General features: G+C 60.4%; 4 protein-coding genes across 4 annotated transcripts; 3 read left to right on the top strand and 1 right to left on the bottom strand.

Annotated features, from left to right (window-relative positions):
• Positions 1–1,527: 1,527 nt before the first annotated feature.
• PLICBS_007389 (uncharacterized protein) lies at positions 1,528–3,372 on the top strand (the record flags this gene model as incomplete). Its single annotated transcript, XM_065601164.1, has 4 exons — positions 1,528–1,579; positions 1,645–2,987; positions 3,045–3,207; positions 3,260–3,372. The coding sequence occupies 4 exons, from the start codon at positions 1,528–1,530 to the stop codon at positions 3,370–3,372; spliced, it is 1,671 nt and encodes a 556-aa protein (XP_065457236.1).
• A 5,515-nt stretch (positions 3,373–8,887) lies between these two features.
• PLICBS_007388 (uncharacterized protein) lies at positions 8,888–9,211 on the top strand (the record flags this gene model as incomplete). The annotated part of the gene is made up of 1 exon (XM_065601163.1): positions 8,888–9,211. One exon carries the CDS (start codon positions 8,888–8,890, stop codon positions 9,209–9,211), a length of 324 nt encoding a protein of 107 aa, XP_065457235.1.
• A 1,999-nt stretch (positions 9,212–11,210) lies between these two features.
• On the top strand, positions 11,211–13,275 carry PLICBS_007387 (uncharacterized protein; the record flags this gene model as incomplete). Its single annotated transcript, XM_018320816.2, has 2 exons — positions 11,211–11,274; positions 11,369–13,275. The coding sequence occupies 2 exons, from the start codon at positions 11,211–11,213 to the stop codon at positions 13,273–13,275; spliced, it is 1,971 nt and encodes a 656-aa protein (XP_018180713.2).
• Positions 13,276–13,706: 431 nt separating this feature from the next.
• On the bottom strand, positions 13,707–14,894 carry PLICBS_007386 (uncharacterized protein; the record flags this gene model as incomplete). The annotated part of the gene is made up of 1 exon (XM_018320815.2): positions 13,707–14,894. One exon carries the CDS (start codon positions 14,892–14,894, stop codon positions 13,707–13,709), a length of 1,188 nt encoding a protein of 395 aa, XP_018180712.1.
• Between the last annotated feature and the right edge of the window lie 2,041 nt (positions 14,895–16,935).

Genomic DNA, 16,935 nt, shown 5'->3' with positions numbered 1-16,935 from the left:
ACTGTGCCTGCGCCTTGTGCCTGCCCGTGCCTGTACCAAAGAAGTCGGGTCTCGTACGACTGAGGTGACCAGCCACTCAGCAGTCAACAGCCGCGCACTGGGCAGCATGTTGGACGGTGAGGCGCTGGCGTGGTGCGCCCGGGCGGGTCTATTGAGGCGCGAGCTTCTTGTTGTGCCCGTCGCCAGCGGCGCTTCTTCGCCTTTCCCGTGCATGATACAGCGCGGTATCATGCTTTGCTTGACGTGCCTCAGACGAGGCCGTCTTGCCGACGTGAAACGGGGATCGTAGCAATGCGACCTCACATCCATGGATACTGTACGACTGCCCCGGCTGAGGGAATGCCAGCACAGTGCTGTCCGTCCCCCTTGCGCAACTCAACGCCGACAGTGCCGTGCCCACCACCAGGAACAATACGAGGGCGCGGGATCCGCCATCACGGAACGGGGGCCACAGTCACCACAGTCACGGGGACGGGCGTGGGCGTTGGCCGTCTTCGGAGGCGCGCTCGGAGGCGCAGGCGTTGGCGTTGGCGTTGGCACGCTGCAGTACGGCTCTTTAATGGGCACACTCGTGTACCCTGTGGGAAATGCCCGTTTCTTTCCTGCAGCCCGACGCCGTTTGACTTCCAAAGCAGAGCAAATGCATGAGTATGCGTGTGTTGATCTAGGGGTACATCAGCAGATGCTTCGGTACTTATGGGACCGGGCCCCCCCTTGCCAGACCACCTTGTTCCTGCCTCATGTTCTGGGCGGACGCAAGGCGAGGCAAGGCAAAAGGGCAGGGCAGGCCAGCCAAGCATCCAAGGTCCAGCCTCGCCCGACCGACGCTCGTCAAGTCGAGCAAGTCAAGTCGAAGCGAATGGCATGGAATGTGGGCCAATGCTGCTGCCGTCTCGAACTGAAGAAGCGCCGGAGCGCCTGAGCGCCACGCGAAGGCGGCAGCTTCGGCACGTGGTTATTCCGGCGGCGCTACTGCGCCAGGCGCAAGAAAAAATCGACTGCCCAAGCTGCGCCGTGGCAGTTGGAGGCGACGATCCCCAAGGGCACATGCAGTCACCCAGCCATCATCATTCTCGCCTGCCCTGATCGAGGTCAGACGATCCAGCAGCGCCACTCGCCGTCGCCGGCAACCCTCGCCTCTCTCCTGTCTCTCTTCCCGGGCAGACGTCTTGCGTCCTGCATCGAACCTCGCGACCGCCTCGCCCGCTCCCATTTGCGCAAACGCATTTGTAACGCTGGCCAGGCTTCGTGCCCTGACCACCACGACCAGCTCGCACAAGTTTGCCCTCGCTGCCGTTGTGCAACTCCAAACACTGCGCTCGAGGTTGAATCGCGGCCGACGTCCAAACAAGACACACCTCGACGCTGTCGCAAAAGACAAGCCCATAAACCTGCTTGCTGCTCCTGAGCCGCGTGTCCTTCTCGCCTCCGAGAAAGCCTTCGTCGTGGTCTGCCCAGCCGTGACAGCCGCAGCCGCAGCCGCTGAATAGCCTTCCGTCTTCGCATCTTGCCCACTGAACCGCGGCTATGGCGGATTCACAGCCCCAGCCTGACATCCAGAGCATCCTTGCTGCGCTCGGTAAGCCGCAAGATCCACACACGTAGCTTTCAACGGACCGTGATGGCTGACCCTGTTGCCTGTAGCAGCCCAGCGACCGCCCGCAACGACGCCCTCACAGACCCCCCCGGGAGCTCCTGGCCATGGGTATCCAGCTCCGTCGTCGACCCAGCCCGGGTCATACCCCGGTGCCCCTCCCCCCCCTGCGGGCCCTCCGGGCTATGGTGGTTCGGGTCTTCCAGCTCCTGCCGCGAGCGGCAACGTCGATCTGAGCGCGATCCGCCCGGTCAACTCTGGAACCATGAGCTTTGACGACATCGTTTCGCAAGCGCGAGCCTTTGCTGCCGAGAAGGGAGCCACTTCCTACGACAGACCTCTTGTATATGGCTCCGACTCGAGAAACAGCGATCGTGCCTATCGACGCTCGAGATCCCGTTCCCCTCCCCGAGGCGAGTATCACAGGGATGAGCGTCGTGGGGCACACGGTCGCGATTACGGCCGGGACCGCTCGTACTCGCCGCCTCCGCGAGGTCGCACGTTCTCGCCTCGCGCAGGTGGTGGCGGTGGTGGCGGTCGCGATAGGTCTCCTCTGCGCGGGGGCGACGACAATTCCGAGACGATACAGATCGAATCGAGCCTCGTCGGCCTCATCATCGGTCGACAGGGCGAGAACCTCCGACGCATCGAAGCCGAGTCTAACTGTCGCGTGCAGTTCCTGGCTCCCACCGATGCTGGGTCCCACCGCCAGTGCAGGATCTCTGGTCCGCGGGCGCGCCGCGCTGAGGTGAAGGCTGCCATTAACCGCATCATCGAAGATAGCGGAATGGGCGCCTTGAACCGTCCCCAGCAGGAAAAGCCGCGGGATCAGGGTCGGGGTGGATCTGCCGCCCTCCGCGAGGGCGAGGATCATATGCAGATCATGGTCCCAGACCGCACCGTCGGCCTCATCATCGGCCGCGGAGGCGAGACCATCCGAGACCTCCAAGAGCGATCGGGATGTCACATCAACATCGTTGGCGAATCTAAGAGCGTCAACGGCTTGCGGCCCGTGAACCTGATAGGAACGGTCGAGGCCGCGGCCCGCGCCAAAGACTTCATCATGGAGATTGTGGACAGCGATACCCGCGGCGATGGACCCGCGGCGAAGAAGGCACCTGGAGCTGAACGCAACGACCGCCCTCCCCGGGATATTGGTGGAGGCGGCCCGGACAAGCTCAACGACTCCATCTACGTTCCGTCTGACGCCGTAGGCATGATCATTGGCAAAGGAGGAGAGACCATCCGCGACATGCAGAACGCCACCGGATGCAAAATCAACGTTGCCCAGTCTTCTGGTCCCGGAGAGGTCCAGAGAGAGATTGCCCTCATTGGTTCGCGCGACAGCATCGAGCGTGCCAAGCTCGCAATCGACGAGAAGGTCGAGGCGGTGGTATGTGACGACCCCCCCCTTGATATTCCTTTCTGTGATTTCTGACTGGTTTCGAAGCGACAGAAGAGCGGAGGTGGCGGCGGCGGCGGCGGCGGCGGACGAGGCCGCGGATACCAGGATCTTGACCGAAGCTCCTACTCCCAACCTGGACCGAGCGCGTCTACTAACCAAGCAGCTTCTCAAGCACCGGCTGGCGACGCTTCTGACCCGTATGCCCAGTGTGCGTATCCGAACCCACCTGTGAAAGCCTCGACATGCTGACTCGTATCCAGATGGCGGCTACCAAAACTATGTGGCGCTCTGGTACCAATCCCTGATGTACCAGCAGCAGCAGCAGGGCGGACAAGGAGCCCCGGCCGGAGCCCCGGCCCCAGGAGCCCAGTGATGTTCCTTTCGTGGTGGCGGGGCCGCTCGCTTTGATGACTGGGTGACCCTGATTGAGCTCGCTCCGTGCATTGCCCGAGCAGAGCGTCTTTCTGAGATGCCTTGACATGATTGACCTCAGCTCGCCTCCTGGTCCCGAGGCACAAGCTTCCAACCATGACGTTGATGATGGTGTCCACGACTGTACAACATTTTCTTCTCCTTTTCTTTCCTTGAGGACGCTTTCCGACTAGTCGACTGCGTTTTGCCTTGATGAACGTATACCCCCTATTCCATGCGATGAACTCGATGCGCGCGGGAACCTGAGAAACACCACTGCAAAGTCGACACTAATCAACACTATGCTGCTGCGTTGGGCCGTATGCTTCCCACTTTCGGAGAGCAAGAGGAACAAAGAGAGGAGAAGAAGCTTGGGATACTGGAGTCGAACCCGAGGCCAGGGAACGCACGGCACCCTGCTGGTGTAGGGACTTGAGAGCTGGCGACGCCTGCATGTTGCCCCGCAGCAAACTGGCGGCGACTCGGCCTCTCCTCACCAGCGACAGGCTATCGGGGCCCGCGGTCCAGCTCTCGTGCATGTCTGACTTTCGCCGCAGCCGTCTCGTCGAGCGTGTCATCGAGGAGAGTGACCCAAACAAAGCTTGACAGCGTTCTCCGCATCCGCGCAAGAACGTGAGCGGCGAGATATTTGAACGGGCAACGGGAGCTCGCTGGACTTGCGCAGAGAGCGCGGCGCCCTTCCTGCACCAGGCTCTGATGATGCTGCCTGACACGTACTGGGTTGACAAGGACCATCGACCATCTGACCTCTGATGCCACATGTCGGGTGACTTGACCGTCAGCGCAGGTCCCTATTTTCGTTGTGTTTCGGCGCGTTTCGTGCGCCCTCCCAACCCAGCTGCCGCTTCATGCCTACCGCTTTTTCATGTATTTGCGTTATTACCCCCCCTTTAAAAACCAAACACCCAAACACCCACCCCCTTGATATGTTATGCTTAGTGCAAAGAAGAAGACGAAGAGAAAAAAAAAGAAGAAGTGGTCTGATGAGAGGACATTAGCCAGGAGCCTTGGGCGGCATCGGTACGGAGTCTGGGATGGGATGGATCCGCCGGAGGGATCATTATTAGTAGCATTTGCGTTGAAATGGATCTATATTTGATGACTCGGCCGTTTCCCTGAAGTCGTGATGGGCTGAAATTGGCTGGTAATAGGCGTCCAGCCGCCGGCGATACGGCTTGCCAACGTGGAATGCCATTCGCTCGAGAGACAGTATCCTTTGCGTGCGAGTCCCAGCACGACAAACTGACCAATGTCTTGTGACGGCACGTTTGCGAGGCGTGAATACCTCTCGACCTACTTTCGTCGCATAATGTCGTTGGGCGGCAGGCGTTTGTGGAACATCACATATAAAAGATAAAAGGCACAGGTCCTCGCAAGGGCAAAACGCCACCACTTTCGTCGTATATTTCACCCAGGGTTTTGCGTTTCACACTATTGCTGCCCCCGCGGCTATGAACGTGAGCGGCACAGCAGTCTTTGTCCCCTGCCCTAGACGGAGTGTATGCCTCGCTCGTCCCGCCGTCGCGTGCGCGTGTAAAAGGAAGCATCACGTATACCGTACAGGAAAAAACAGGCTCGCCAGAACCTGCTAACTGACCCAACCTTCTCACACTTAGACACGCGCGCTGCCGTATTGGGCAAATGCATACGGACAACGCCGTCACCGCCACCCATCGGGAGCGGAAACGCGGACGGCCGGCGGAGGTGGAAGCCCCAGGACCAAGGCATCGGACCGGTGCAGCAGAGACAGCCACCTATGCAGCAACGGGCCGGGGGTCCTTATGAAGGAGGGGGACGGGGGACACACGAGGACCTTGCAGTGCATCTCATACGTGACTGACTATCTTGACCGTTTCGCTGGCAATCCAATCCGGGAGCGATGCCCTTTCCAGAAAGCAAGAAAACTACCAGGGGGGAGGTTGCCCGCCATGTCTCAGCCCCATTCGTGTCTCACAATCACACACACAGCCCCGGCATTTAGAACAGTGCATGCGGCCCGGCGATCAGTAGTCCCGTCCCCTAGGTGTCGCCTCTTCTCTCGAGACACCGCCGCTAGCTAGATCATGCACACGAGCGAGGTGCAGGCTGCTGCGGACGCATGTTCTCAGTACGTCGCTATAAGAGGCCAATGTCGAACGCGGATAGGCGGCCAAAATGTCCGACTTGAAACAGGCACAACGATGCGTCCACGACACTGTTAGTAGACGCAATGCTGCGTGGCAAAGTTCACGGGAAGTCTCCGAAAGGCAACAGCATGCCACCGGGGCGCTGTCTCATCGCGAAAGGCTTGCATCCGACCTGGGCGCGTGATCCAGACGACTCCTGTATCGTCCATGTTAAGCAGATGACTGCGATAGCAACAGTCGAGTCAGGCAAGCCGGATATGAGCCTCATTAGGAGGGAGCAACAAAACTCACCATCCTAGTCCTTAAATCTCGCAGCAGCGTTGCCGCTCGCCCTCCGCTTCTCTTCCCCCTCTTGTCACTTGCACAAGTACTTCTTCGTCTGCCAATCGTACATGCAGTCGTGGCCGTCGTCCTCGCACTGGAGATGAAGCTTTAGCCTGCCTGTCTGAAAGAGACACAACCGTCACTGGTGTGCTGTCAGGCCACTCACCGGAAACCTTTCGTGGCACTGGTACTTGGCGGCATCTCGCTTTTCTGCTGCTGTTCTACCTGGGTTGCGAAGAACGCAGGTATGGTCTTTTGAGTTACACCACTGCATGTCGCCGTCAGAGTTCAGCTCGTAGCCACGAGGGGAAGCATGGTGTTGACCCACACCTGGACCGTGTGAACCCGAAACGACGCCGGAGAAGGTGAGAAGAACGAAGGATAAGATGAAGTTCATATTTTATCTTGCAATGTTCCTTTGGCTCGAAGCTGGGAACAACACTCGATTGGCCAATAGATAAAAGAGAAAGATGGAAGACTGGATACATATCCCTTATCTTATAGAGCCATCCAGCTCACGCGCGGACTACGCGGCCTGTTGCGATCCAACGATCAAGGAAATGCCTAAAATACCTAAGATTGGTGTACTAGACGTCATAATAGCACAGCTCGGGCCAGAGTCGGGCATGAGATGCCAGCTTGTCGTGTACGAGAAACCGGTGCTATGGCCATTTCACAACCTAGCTGACCGAAGGCGAGGGCGCGCCGATACTCGTGTTGACGAACAGAATGTCCTCGATTTTGCATCGAGCGTCGAAGGGACGACAAACTCGGCGCGGACGTGGGTGCGACGCTATAGAGCGGAAGAAGCATTGCAGGAACCACTCCCGCCGCAAGCGTGTTTCACGTCGGCGGTTGCGGTGGCAGTAACACCGTCTGGGGGCTGTCCACCGCATCGTCTGCTTTATATGTTTAGTGAGCTGCATCACCATTGAGACAGACAGAATCGACATTTGCCGCAGTCCTCGTGGTGCAATGCGTAGCAGAGCGGCCAGGGTCACTTCTGGTTGATTTCAAAAGCTGCAGGAGGCGATGCCAGTTCGACCACATGGCTTTTGGCAGCCACCTGGACCAACAGACACGGGACAAAATGCCCCTCAAGACGTGGCTCGGGCAAGCGCCACTAGGAAGTCGGGCGGCCAGCTCCGCGGTCCAATCCCGGGGCCACAGCGCTCCCCCCTTTCGCGCCGCACATGGACCAAGTGGAGGAGCATCGCAAAGCTAGTGGCGGCGCGGTGTTGGATCCCGCAATGTCCCAGGCCGCGCTGTGGTTGGAGGTGTCGAGACCGCGGGGTGGTTGTCTCTTCTCTCACCAGCTCAGGTAACTTAGCTCGCGGCGGGTTGGCTAAGTCGAGCCTGGCGCGGTTCCTCGTCGCGGCGCTGATCAGAGGCTAGCTGTGACTAGCAGGGCATCTGCCGGGCGCTGGCTGATGCGGGAGGAGGAGGCGGAGGAGGAGGAGGAGAAGAAGGAGAGGAGGAGAAGCAAGAGGAAGTGCACGATGATGCCCGCTGGAGGACACGCAGCTTGTGATGGGGTTGGTGGTGGTGGAGGCAGCAAATGCGGTTGGGAATGTAGGGAGTCGGGATTGGACATCTGGGAGGGCAAGAACTGCCTCGCGCCTGCCGCAAGATTTATGCCTGTACCTGCCAACAGCGGAATAAGTTACGTGCAGTACTGCACATTGTGTATCAAAATACAATGGAAACCCACGACGGACGCTCCTGCCCTTGGGAGCCTCCACGCGCCAGACACAGACGTGTACAGTAATTACCGTACGGAGGACTTGGTCCTTACCTACGACCACATGGAATTGATGCGCATCACGATACCACCCCGTATCGGCCCTCACCTTCACTCAGTCCCGTATCGCCGTCGCCAGACCCGCAGACCAAAGCCACGCACGCCCGCCGCTCCCTGCGCCCGACCCGTCACGGCAGCGAAATCTCCTGCGCGGAGATTTCCGCGCGCATGTTCGCGTCCCTTGCCGCAGAGCGGGCACCACCATAGCTCTCCTCTCATCAGAGTGGCGGCCCACATGGCGGCGGCAGCGGGATGGCCTCGTCTTCAGCGGGGGCCGTTCACAACGCCCTCGTTGGTGTTGGCCGAAATGACAGGTGACAGACTCATCCAGGATGTGCCGTGCTGTGCTGACCCTGCTGCTCCAGGGCACGCGGCCCAAAGTGGGCACCGAGACGCATGGCCGTCGTCCGAACAGAGTGCGCACACCACGCATGCTCTGCTAGCCACAATACTTGTGCTAGTTGACGCAACTGGCCGATTGGGGATGCTTTGCCGGTCTAGTCGCTGGGCCGTTCCAGTCTCCAATGTCCATCGTCCGACGCAGTCCCTCTGCCCATCCCCCCTTCCTGGCTCGCCTTCTCTCCGTCCGCAACCTCGTTTCTTCTACCGAGCGCTCTCGAGCTGGATCTTTGATTTTCTGGAAGCGTACGTCCTGCGTCAATTGGCTATCCAAGACGTGCAAGCGAGCCTCCGCTTGCTCGCTGTTTCGTCCACCCGGCTCGGGCCGTCTCGTCTTCGTTTGGCTGTGCGACGTGAGCTGTCGACACCCACGCAAAAGCCTGTAAAGTATTGCGAAGTACCCGGGTTGTCGCAAACTTGTTGGCTCAAGGCGCGCGATTTTGACCGTGGACGAATCCAACCGAGCCCCCGGGCCATTTGTTTGCCCACGGCATGGCACTGAAGCAACACTGAGTAATCCCCCGTCGTGGCCTCTGCCGTCTTCAGACTCCTCGCAACCTGGCTTGATCACTTCCACCATCGAAATCGGCGACCAAGGAGCGACCTGTCCATCTCACTTTCATCCCCGCCTCGAAACGCGAGAGAAAGAGAACTATTATTCTTGCCCGGTTCTGCACATCGTCCGTGCCCGGTCTACCGGCAAAGGCGTCCAAGTCAGCAGCACGCCACCATCGCCATTCGTCCATGCCACAGCCACCAACACCCGCCTTTCCGTACCTAAGCCCCCGCTGCCGACGACCTTCAGTATGTGTCGTATGGTTATCTTCCTGGGCTCATGTACCCGATGCGGCGACTCGCAGACGTGGGAGGACCTGACTCAGCATCTCTCATGCCTCGAGGCCAAGAACAACGGGTCCTTTGGCGAATGCGAGGCCGGGGTCTTTGCCGAGCAACACGATTTTGATCAGGAGTGCGATCGATGTGCCGAGGAAGACGAAGGTGTGGGTGACATTGAGGACGAGGAGATGACATTTGCCGCCTACTCAACAACGACCTCCACAGGCAAACGCGGCGCCGACTCTGCGACCACAAATGACTCCAGCAACGGCCGGAAGAAACAAAAGACGTGAGCGAGACCGACCGCCGGGTACTGCTTTATGACCTCTCAGTGTCCGAACCAGAAGGAAGACCGTTTGATGACTCAAGACTGAACGAGGCGATCCATTGCATGGTAACGGCGTTCATGTTGGCTATTGGATTCTGTCTCTTCATCTTTGCGGCCGGCGTTGCCACGACAAGACGGAGGACGTGCCGGCAACGACCCGCGACGAATCAGGGCTCAAATGCCGTCGGCGACCACCCACATACCAGCCGCGACTTGGGGCTCGACGAACGAATGAGACTATAGCGAGGCGTTGGGATGCTTCGGTGGTACAATTATCTGCTTGTGTATTTGACCGTGCTTCTGCGCTTGATATCGAAGAAACTGAGACTCTGAGAGCAACAGTGAGGATGATGAAGGGAAGGCCAGGTAGGCGGCTGCGACTGAGAGAGCTGTGAAGGAGACGGCCACAAGGCGACGGCGTCCTTCCTCAACGCCCGCCTGAACGAGGTAGTCTTCGGCGTCCCCCACCACGCCGCTGCTGCGCGACTTCTCTTACGCCCTGGCGGCAACGACGCTGTCATCTCCGCCGTCGACCACGAGGAAAACGTTGCCGCGTGGGTCGATCTCGGCGACGGTCACAGCCGCCGACGACACCAACCCCAAGCTGCTCCCCGGGGACCTCGAGCGCCTCGGCGGGCCCCGGACGCCGCTCTGACGTGTATTCACGCCGGCAACATCCTCAGCACCACCGCCGACTTCAAGGCCGTCGCCGACGTGGTTGCCACCGATTCATCCGGGTGGTGTGGCTGTCGTGTTAGTGAGCCTCCCGGGTGGACGTCGGCCGAGGCGAAGTAGCCGCGGATGGAGTCGAGGACTGCGGCGAGCACCTGGCTGCTGCCGGCGGTTGTCGAGGAATACTTGGGCCTGTCTGCTGCTGCTGGCCCGAGAACCTGGCGGGGAGCTCGTTGGCGACGGGGCTGGACGGGGTTCGACTTGTCTGAGCGTGTCGACCTCTCCGAGGAGAATGAGGAGTGGTAGGACTGAAATTGAGGACGTGGTGATGATATAAGACAAGCAAGACCTGCCGTCCCGGTCTCCCCGCTGGCGTGCTTTCAACTCGGGCCGATGAAGTATTACGATGGGCAGAAAGCAAATCATCACGAACTGCTGCATTCACCTTGAAGCTACGTACATACTAGCTCCTTGCTGCTATTCGAGTATACAGTTTGTCAGACCGAGTATGAGCTCGTCACGCAGTGCCGCATCTACCCAGCGTGTGTGATGTCACCACCTCCGTCGCCATAGTGCTGGCGATCCTGGTGGCTGGCGCCGCCAACGTGGCCCATCAAGAGGCCTCATCGCACGGCTCGCCGCGTGCTGCAATACATAAGGAGAGAGAGGAAGGGAGATAGAGATATCTGGACACCTTTTGGATGGTTAGCGCCCATGCTAAAAACATCCACCATCCGCCGCTCCCAACGACGACGCAGTGAGTGAGAAAGCTACAGCCGCGCCCCCGAGACATGCTGCACGTCCGGCGCTTCGCAAAAGTCGAGGGACGGACGGGTTTCGTCGCGACGCCGCCGTTGGGGGCAGATGCAGGCTCAATTGGCTCGATTGCCCCTGCGCGCGTCATTCGACGACGGCGATGTGGTCGAACGGGGCATCAATTGGTCGCGAGGACACAGGTTGCGTGCTGCTGGGCGCAACCATGGCTAAATCCATGGATATGTTTGCTTCAAGGTTGCCGTCGACGTGCAGCCTGGTCCCCGGCCGGCACCTCTCAAGTTACGTCGTTGGTGGGTTCATCCATGTTTGCGCGCTGCGGCCCCAGAAAAATTTAAGCGTCGCCGCGCCGTCAAATCAGCCCACCACCACCACCGCCAGCCGACGAAAGAAAGAGTGCTCGGTCCCGCAAACTTCGAATCGAGACCTTGACTTTTTTTCCTATTTTCTGCGCACAGCATTGGCGTTGCTTGTCCCTCGATACTCGCTTGCCAGTCAATTGAGTGTCGGTTGTTGCCATGAAGAGAAAGGCCGAGAGTCAGGCCAACGGCTCGGCCGCCGGCCACAAAAAGTCCAAGAAGTGTATGTCACTGCCCTCGTCTTCAACCTCCTCCCCTGGCTTGCGGCGCGCAAGGTGCCCCCTCCTGACCGCCCGCTCACACGCCCGCATCCGCAGCCCTCTCCGCCGACGAGGCCCGCAAGCGCTTCCGCGCCGGCCTCTTCGACAAGCCCGTCCTCGACGCCTACACGGGCGAGTACGCCACCTCGGCGCCCTACAAGCATGCCGTCATCCACGAGCTCGTCGACGACGCGCTGCTGCGCTCCGTCCGCGACGAGATCCGCGGCAACGTCGAGTTCACCCCCAAGGAGACCGACATCTACAAGATCCACCAGTCGGGCGACCTCGCCAACCTCGACGGCCTCGACGACCCCTCCCTGGCCAAGCTCCCCTCGCTGCTCGCCCTGCGCGACGCCGTCTACTCCGAGGCCTTCCGCGACTACGTCTCCGCCATTACCGGCTGCGGGCCCCTGAGCGGCCGCAAGACCGACATGGCCATCAACGTCTACACCCCCGGCTGCTTCCTGCTCTGCCACGACGACGTCATCGGCAGCCGCCGCGTCAGCTATATCCTCTACCTGACCGACCCGGACAAGCCCTGGCAGCCCGAATGGGGCGGTGCCCTCCGCCTCTTCCCCGTCCAGAAGCAGGAGAACAAGGACGGCGAGGTCGCCAAGACGCCCCTGCCCGACGTCGTCAAGGTCATCCCGCCCGCCTGGAACCAGCTCAGCTTCTTCGCCGTCCAGCCCGGCGAGAGCTTCCACGACGTCGAGGAGGTCTACCACGCCGAGACCAAGGAGCAGCTGGAAAAGGACGGCGGCCGCGTGCGCATGGCCATCAGCGGCTGGTTCCACATCCCCCAGATCGGCGAGGACGGCTACATCGAAGGCGAGGAGGAGAAGAACGCCAAGAACAGCAGCCTCATGCAGCTCCAGGGCAACCCTGCGCAGTACGACGCGCCGCGGCCCCAGCCCGTCAAGGTCGAGAACCCCAAGCCCAGCCAGGACGACTTTGAGCAGGCCGATCTCGAGTTCCTCCTCAAGTACATTGCGCCCACGTACCTGACCCCCGACACGCTGGAGCAGATCCAGGAGCACTTCGAGGAGAACTCCAGCATCACCCTCGCCAACATCCTCTCCAAAAAGTTTGCGCAGCGCCTGAAGAACTACGTCGCCGAGCAGGAGAGAGTGGCGCTACCAGAGGACAGCGCCTCCCTCGAGAAGCTGTCGGCCTGGCGCGTGGCCCGGCCCCCTCACAAGCACCGCTACCTCTACCAGCACCCCAGCCAGCTGCGCTCCTCCCACGAGGAGTCACCCCTCACCGAGCTGCTCGACATCCTCCTGCCCAGCCGCCAATTCCGGCACTGGCTGCAGATCGCCACGGGCTGCACCGTCGAGAGCGCAGACGTCATCGCCCGCCGCTTCCGCCGCGGACAAGACTACACCCTGGCGACCGGCCACGACGGCAAGCCGCGCCTGGAGCTCAACCTTGGCATCACTCCGACCTCTGGCTGGGGCGACGAGGACGAGGAGGAAGATGACGCCGCCGCCGCCGCCGACGCTGAGAAGCAAGAGGCCGCCGCGTCCAAGACCAACGGCAAGGGCAAGGGCAAGGCCAAAGCCGAGCCGGAACCTGAGCCCGCCAAGCCCGACGTCGAGGCCGAGGAGGTGGGCGGACACGAGGTGTACATGGGCGGCGACGACGACGCCGACGAGGATGCCGCCGTGTACAAGTCGAGCGGCGACGACGACAACATCCTCTTCTTCCAGGCCGCCGCCTGGAACAAACTCACCATTGTCCTGCGCGACAGCGGCGCGCTCAAGTTCGTCAAGTACGTCAGCCGCAAGGCCAAGGGCGACCGCTGGGACATATCCGGCGTGTTCGAGGTCGAGGAACAGGATGATGACGAAGACGGAGACGGCGCTGAAGGCGACAACGGCGAGGGGGCTGCGCCTGGTGATGGAGAGTCGGACGAGGAGGAGTTCAACGGCTTCTCCGACTCTGCGGACAGCGAGTCCGATTAAGCTTGGCTTGCATTCTGCACAGGGTGGAAATTTATTTCATATATAAAAGCGTGGTGGGTATATTCATTCGGATCTGTTGCTGTGTGCAGCCCAGCCGATAGTCGTCATGGCACGTATGTGCTAGTATAGTACTATACAAAAAAGCCCAACTTCAGACAATTGGTCTCCTTCTCCTGCGTGCTGAAAGCGCGCTTTCCTGTGCAGCATGGCGGCCTCGCATCGGGATTCGAGACCTGTGGTAGGCTCATAATGCGCCTTGCGGGCTTTCTCTGCGCGGCGCGCAGTGGTCTCCTCTGCTCTCAAGCTCCTCTGACGGCGTGACGCGTCTACGCTTGGGATCACTTGGCTGGCCTTGGCTCGCCGATCGCGTGAGGGTTGGGTCCTGTGCTGCTCGCAGTAGGTTTCTGGTGTTTCTGCTCGTCCGCGGATAGTCACGTCGGGCTCAACGTCTCGGGAAATACATCCGACAGCTCAGACCGTAGCAGCTCCGAAACGTCCTCAGCCTCCTGACTCCTTCCCGACTGCGTGAGGTGGTTGACGGTGTCGTGGCCCAGAAAGGCGATCCACGGGATAATGCTCATGCCCTTGAGCTTGGCCAGGTCGAGCTTTTCAGGGCTCAGCCGGTGGACCAGCTTTCGCAACTTTTTGCGGTCCTGGAAGAAGTGCATCGCCGCCGTGTGGTCAGGGTGTGTGGGGTGGTGTAGTTGCAGGTGTGCCTTCTCGACCGTGAACGGTCGCCGGAGGAGATCTGCCGTCGCCATGTGGGCGTCAAACAACTTCTCCGAAGGAGCAGTTCTGCTGTATGATTCCACGGTGGAGAGCCACGATACTGATCTCCACGGCAGCACGAGTAGATCGGGCAGCAAGGGACTCTTCTGGAAGCGATGTTCCGCATCCAGGATCGTCTGGATGGCGGCGTCCAAATCGCCATACTGAGGCTGGCTCTTCGTCCGTACAAGCTCGGCAAGCACGAAAGACGCCCTCTTCGTACGCAAATCGTTGTCCCAGGGTGCCGTGGCGTCATTGATGGTACGGCTGATCCAGTCCCAGGCTGCATTCTCCAAGCCCTCCGCCACCAGGAATGGGGTCAGGGCCCGAACGAAAGCTTGGTTGTCCAGAAAGGCGAGGTCGCCATCGGCGCCCGACGAGCGGAGCCAGCGAACCATGCGCAAAGCCGTTTCTGAGGAGGCGAGGTCGGCGGCGGAGTCGGAGAGCAGCTGCTTCTTGGCGACAAGACACCCGGTGGCAGCCTTTAGCGTCATCATGCCTCGGGCGACTGCGTGGTCGAACACATCCATAGGATCTCGTCTGGGAACGGATAGAGGAGCCATAAGGGACTGTGCCGGCGACTCCATCTTGTAGCTGAAGAGCGGATTCGACAGTATCGATTTGAGATGCTGGGTTGCCGCCGAGTGTCGGATCTGAAGGTCCTCGCCGGTGACCTTGGACGTGGCCAGGGCATTCTCCGACCCTCGTCCGTACTCGAGATCCAGCTGGTTTCGAAACGAGGCCTTGAGGCCGTCGAGGAGTTTCTGCGACTGCTGCTTCGACAACGGGAGCGGCTCGTGGTAGCCGGCGAAGAGCCGCCGCAGCGACTGGGCGGATTTTGTGGAAAACATGGTGGCGGATGATTATAACGGATGGAGAGCGGCAAAGGGCTGCTCGCTCTGCCGATGGCAGGCTGAAATCGAAAGAGCGCTGCCAGCAGCGTCGTGGTGGACGATGGGTGAAATTGGAGACGTGAGGCGTGACGATGGTTGTCGATGCAATCGCATCAGTCCACCCGCCTTCCTGCAGGAGACGATATCACGTGATATCGTAGCCCGCTCAGGGAAGGCGCCGCTCTGACGTTGTTCGCCCAGTCTGGGCATGGAGCTTGGGTGGGGCCAGTGCCACTGGTGGGAAGTACCTGTACCAACGTTGGGTCGTACTTCACACCTCAGGCAGAGGAGCGACGCAGGTCCCTCGGTCTCGTTTGGCGTTGATGCGGCGGTGCTTTGCGTTGGGCGAACATCGATGCAGTGTCTTTGAACTCGAGCTGGAGTCAATGGCCACGCAATGGGAATTCTGTCAGCGAAAGCTGGGTCGGGCTACTTGTGCAGCTCCAACGCAATTGCTCTTGGGGCGCCATCTTACATTAGCACGGCCGAAGTCGCAACGCACCCGTTGCGCGAGACGTTATGTGGCAGCTGCTGACTGCGCGTACCTCTGCGTGTCTGTCAGTCACAACAACGGTGCAACGACCGAGAGCTTCCTCTCGTACATGATGTACTTGAACGTTCACTGGGTGAAAGAGTTGCTTTGTACAGTAGTACACACGACTGGAGCCAGGCTTCATGCGTCAAGTGACCCAGTTCCTGAGCCCGAGCAGGGCCCTTGCAGATCGGGAGATCCCTCTCGTGCAAGTTAGCCACGGCCAGCGGTTACACGGTCCAGACGATCTACGCATTGACCTGACGCCATCAATTGCAATCGCAATGCAATTTCTGGCTGCTCATGGGCAGATTACTTGCCCAAAGGCTACAAAGGGAACTGGCCATTGCCAATCTGTTGCTGGTGAGCTTTGCGTCAAAGACGCAGTGCATGAGAGATGTTGGGTATCAGTACATGCGCAGCACCCTGGTTCGCCTTGAGGCTCCCGGCACTGGCGCATCGGGTCACTCGGGCGACTTGGGCGCGTGTGGGCGCGTGTTTGTGTGTGTTTGCATGTGTGTGTGCCTGCCCGCCCGGCCGGGCCCTGCAGCAGCGTCCGTCAGCCCTGAGGAGGCTGCGCGGAGCTCGCCCCAAATGGACGGGGGGCCCGACTCGTGATGGATGGCTGGGTTTGGAAGGGTGGGATGGCATGGATTGAAGGATCCATCCATGGGGATGGTTGTCGGCGGTGGCAGCAGCCAGCAAACGTCGGGCCCTGCCAGCCCTCGATCCCTCCAGCAGGCCCCCCCAGCTGAAGAGCCGCTCGCCGCCTAACGGTTGGCAGTTGGAGCAGTGGCAACCGGCAGAGGTACCTAAGGTACTTTGTCGGCGGTGGGTCGGGCCCAGCTGCAGGGCCAACCAGGACCGCGCTCCGGCCTGGGCTGTTCGCTCCCCAGGCGGGCAGGTGCCCTGCAAAGGTTCTTAGTGGCAGCCGATGGAGCTGCGTGAGGGGCGGGTGGCCGCCCTGTGGGTTCACGGTACCGGCGCGTTTGGCGGACGAGCTGGCCTGGCAGGTGCTGGACCCAAGGCGCTTCGTACCGCATGTACCTTTCCAGGTCGCCTCGCCCTTCGGGCTTGCTGATGCCTGCCAGCGCGCTGACTCTGGGCTCTCGTCTGTCAGGCGTGCTGCTGCTGCTGCCCTGGGCGGCACTGGACTGGGCTGGGCTGGCCTGCCTGGGGCTCCAAAGTCAAAACCTGCCCTGCGTCAACCTGACCTAAGCCAACCACTCGCTCGCCTCTTCTGCTTCCGGGGAAAACCTCGTGCCTCCCTTTAACCCTGCACCATCACGACCTCTCTTGTGCCAAGCACCTCATCAACCCGCATCACGCCGCCGCGTGCACATCTACGCCTTCATCTCCGCACTTCGCATCCGGCTCTTTTGCCGACCTTCCTTCTCCTCGCTCCTTGACCTGCGGGCCTCCACGCCGATTTTGCAGCCTGGCTAGGTGAAGCACCAGCCACTGCTT

This window comes from Purpureocillium lilacinum (genome assembly GCF_023168085.1).
Source record: "Purpureocillium lilacinum CBS 284.36 DNA, scaffold_5, whole genome shotgun sequence".
NCBI classification, from domain to species: domain Eukaryota; kingdom Fungi; phylum Ascomycota; class Sordariomycetes; order Hypocreales; family Ophiocordycipitaceae; genus Purpureocillium; species Purpureocillium lilacinum.
This window is presented reverse-complemented; position numbering and strand designations above follow the sequence as displayed.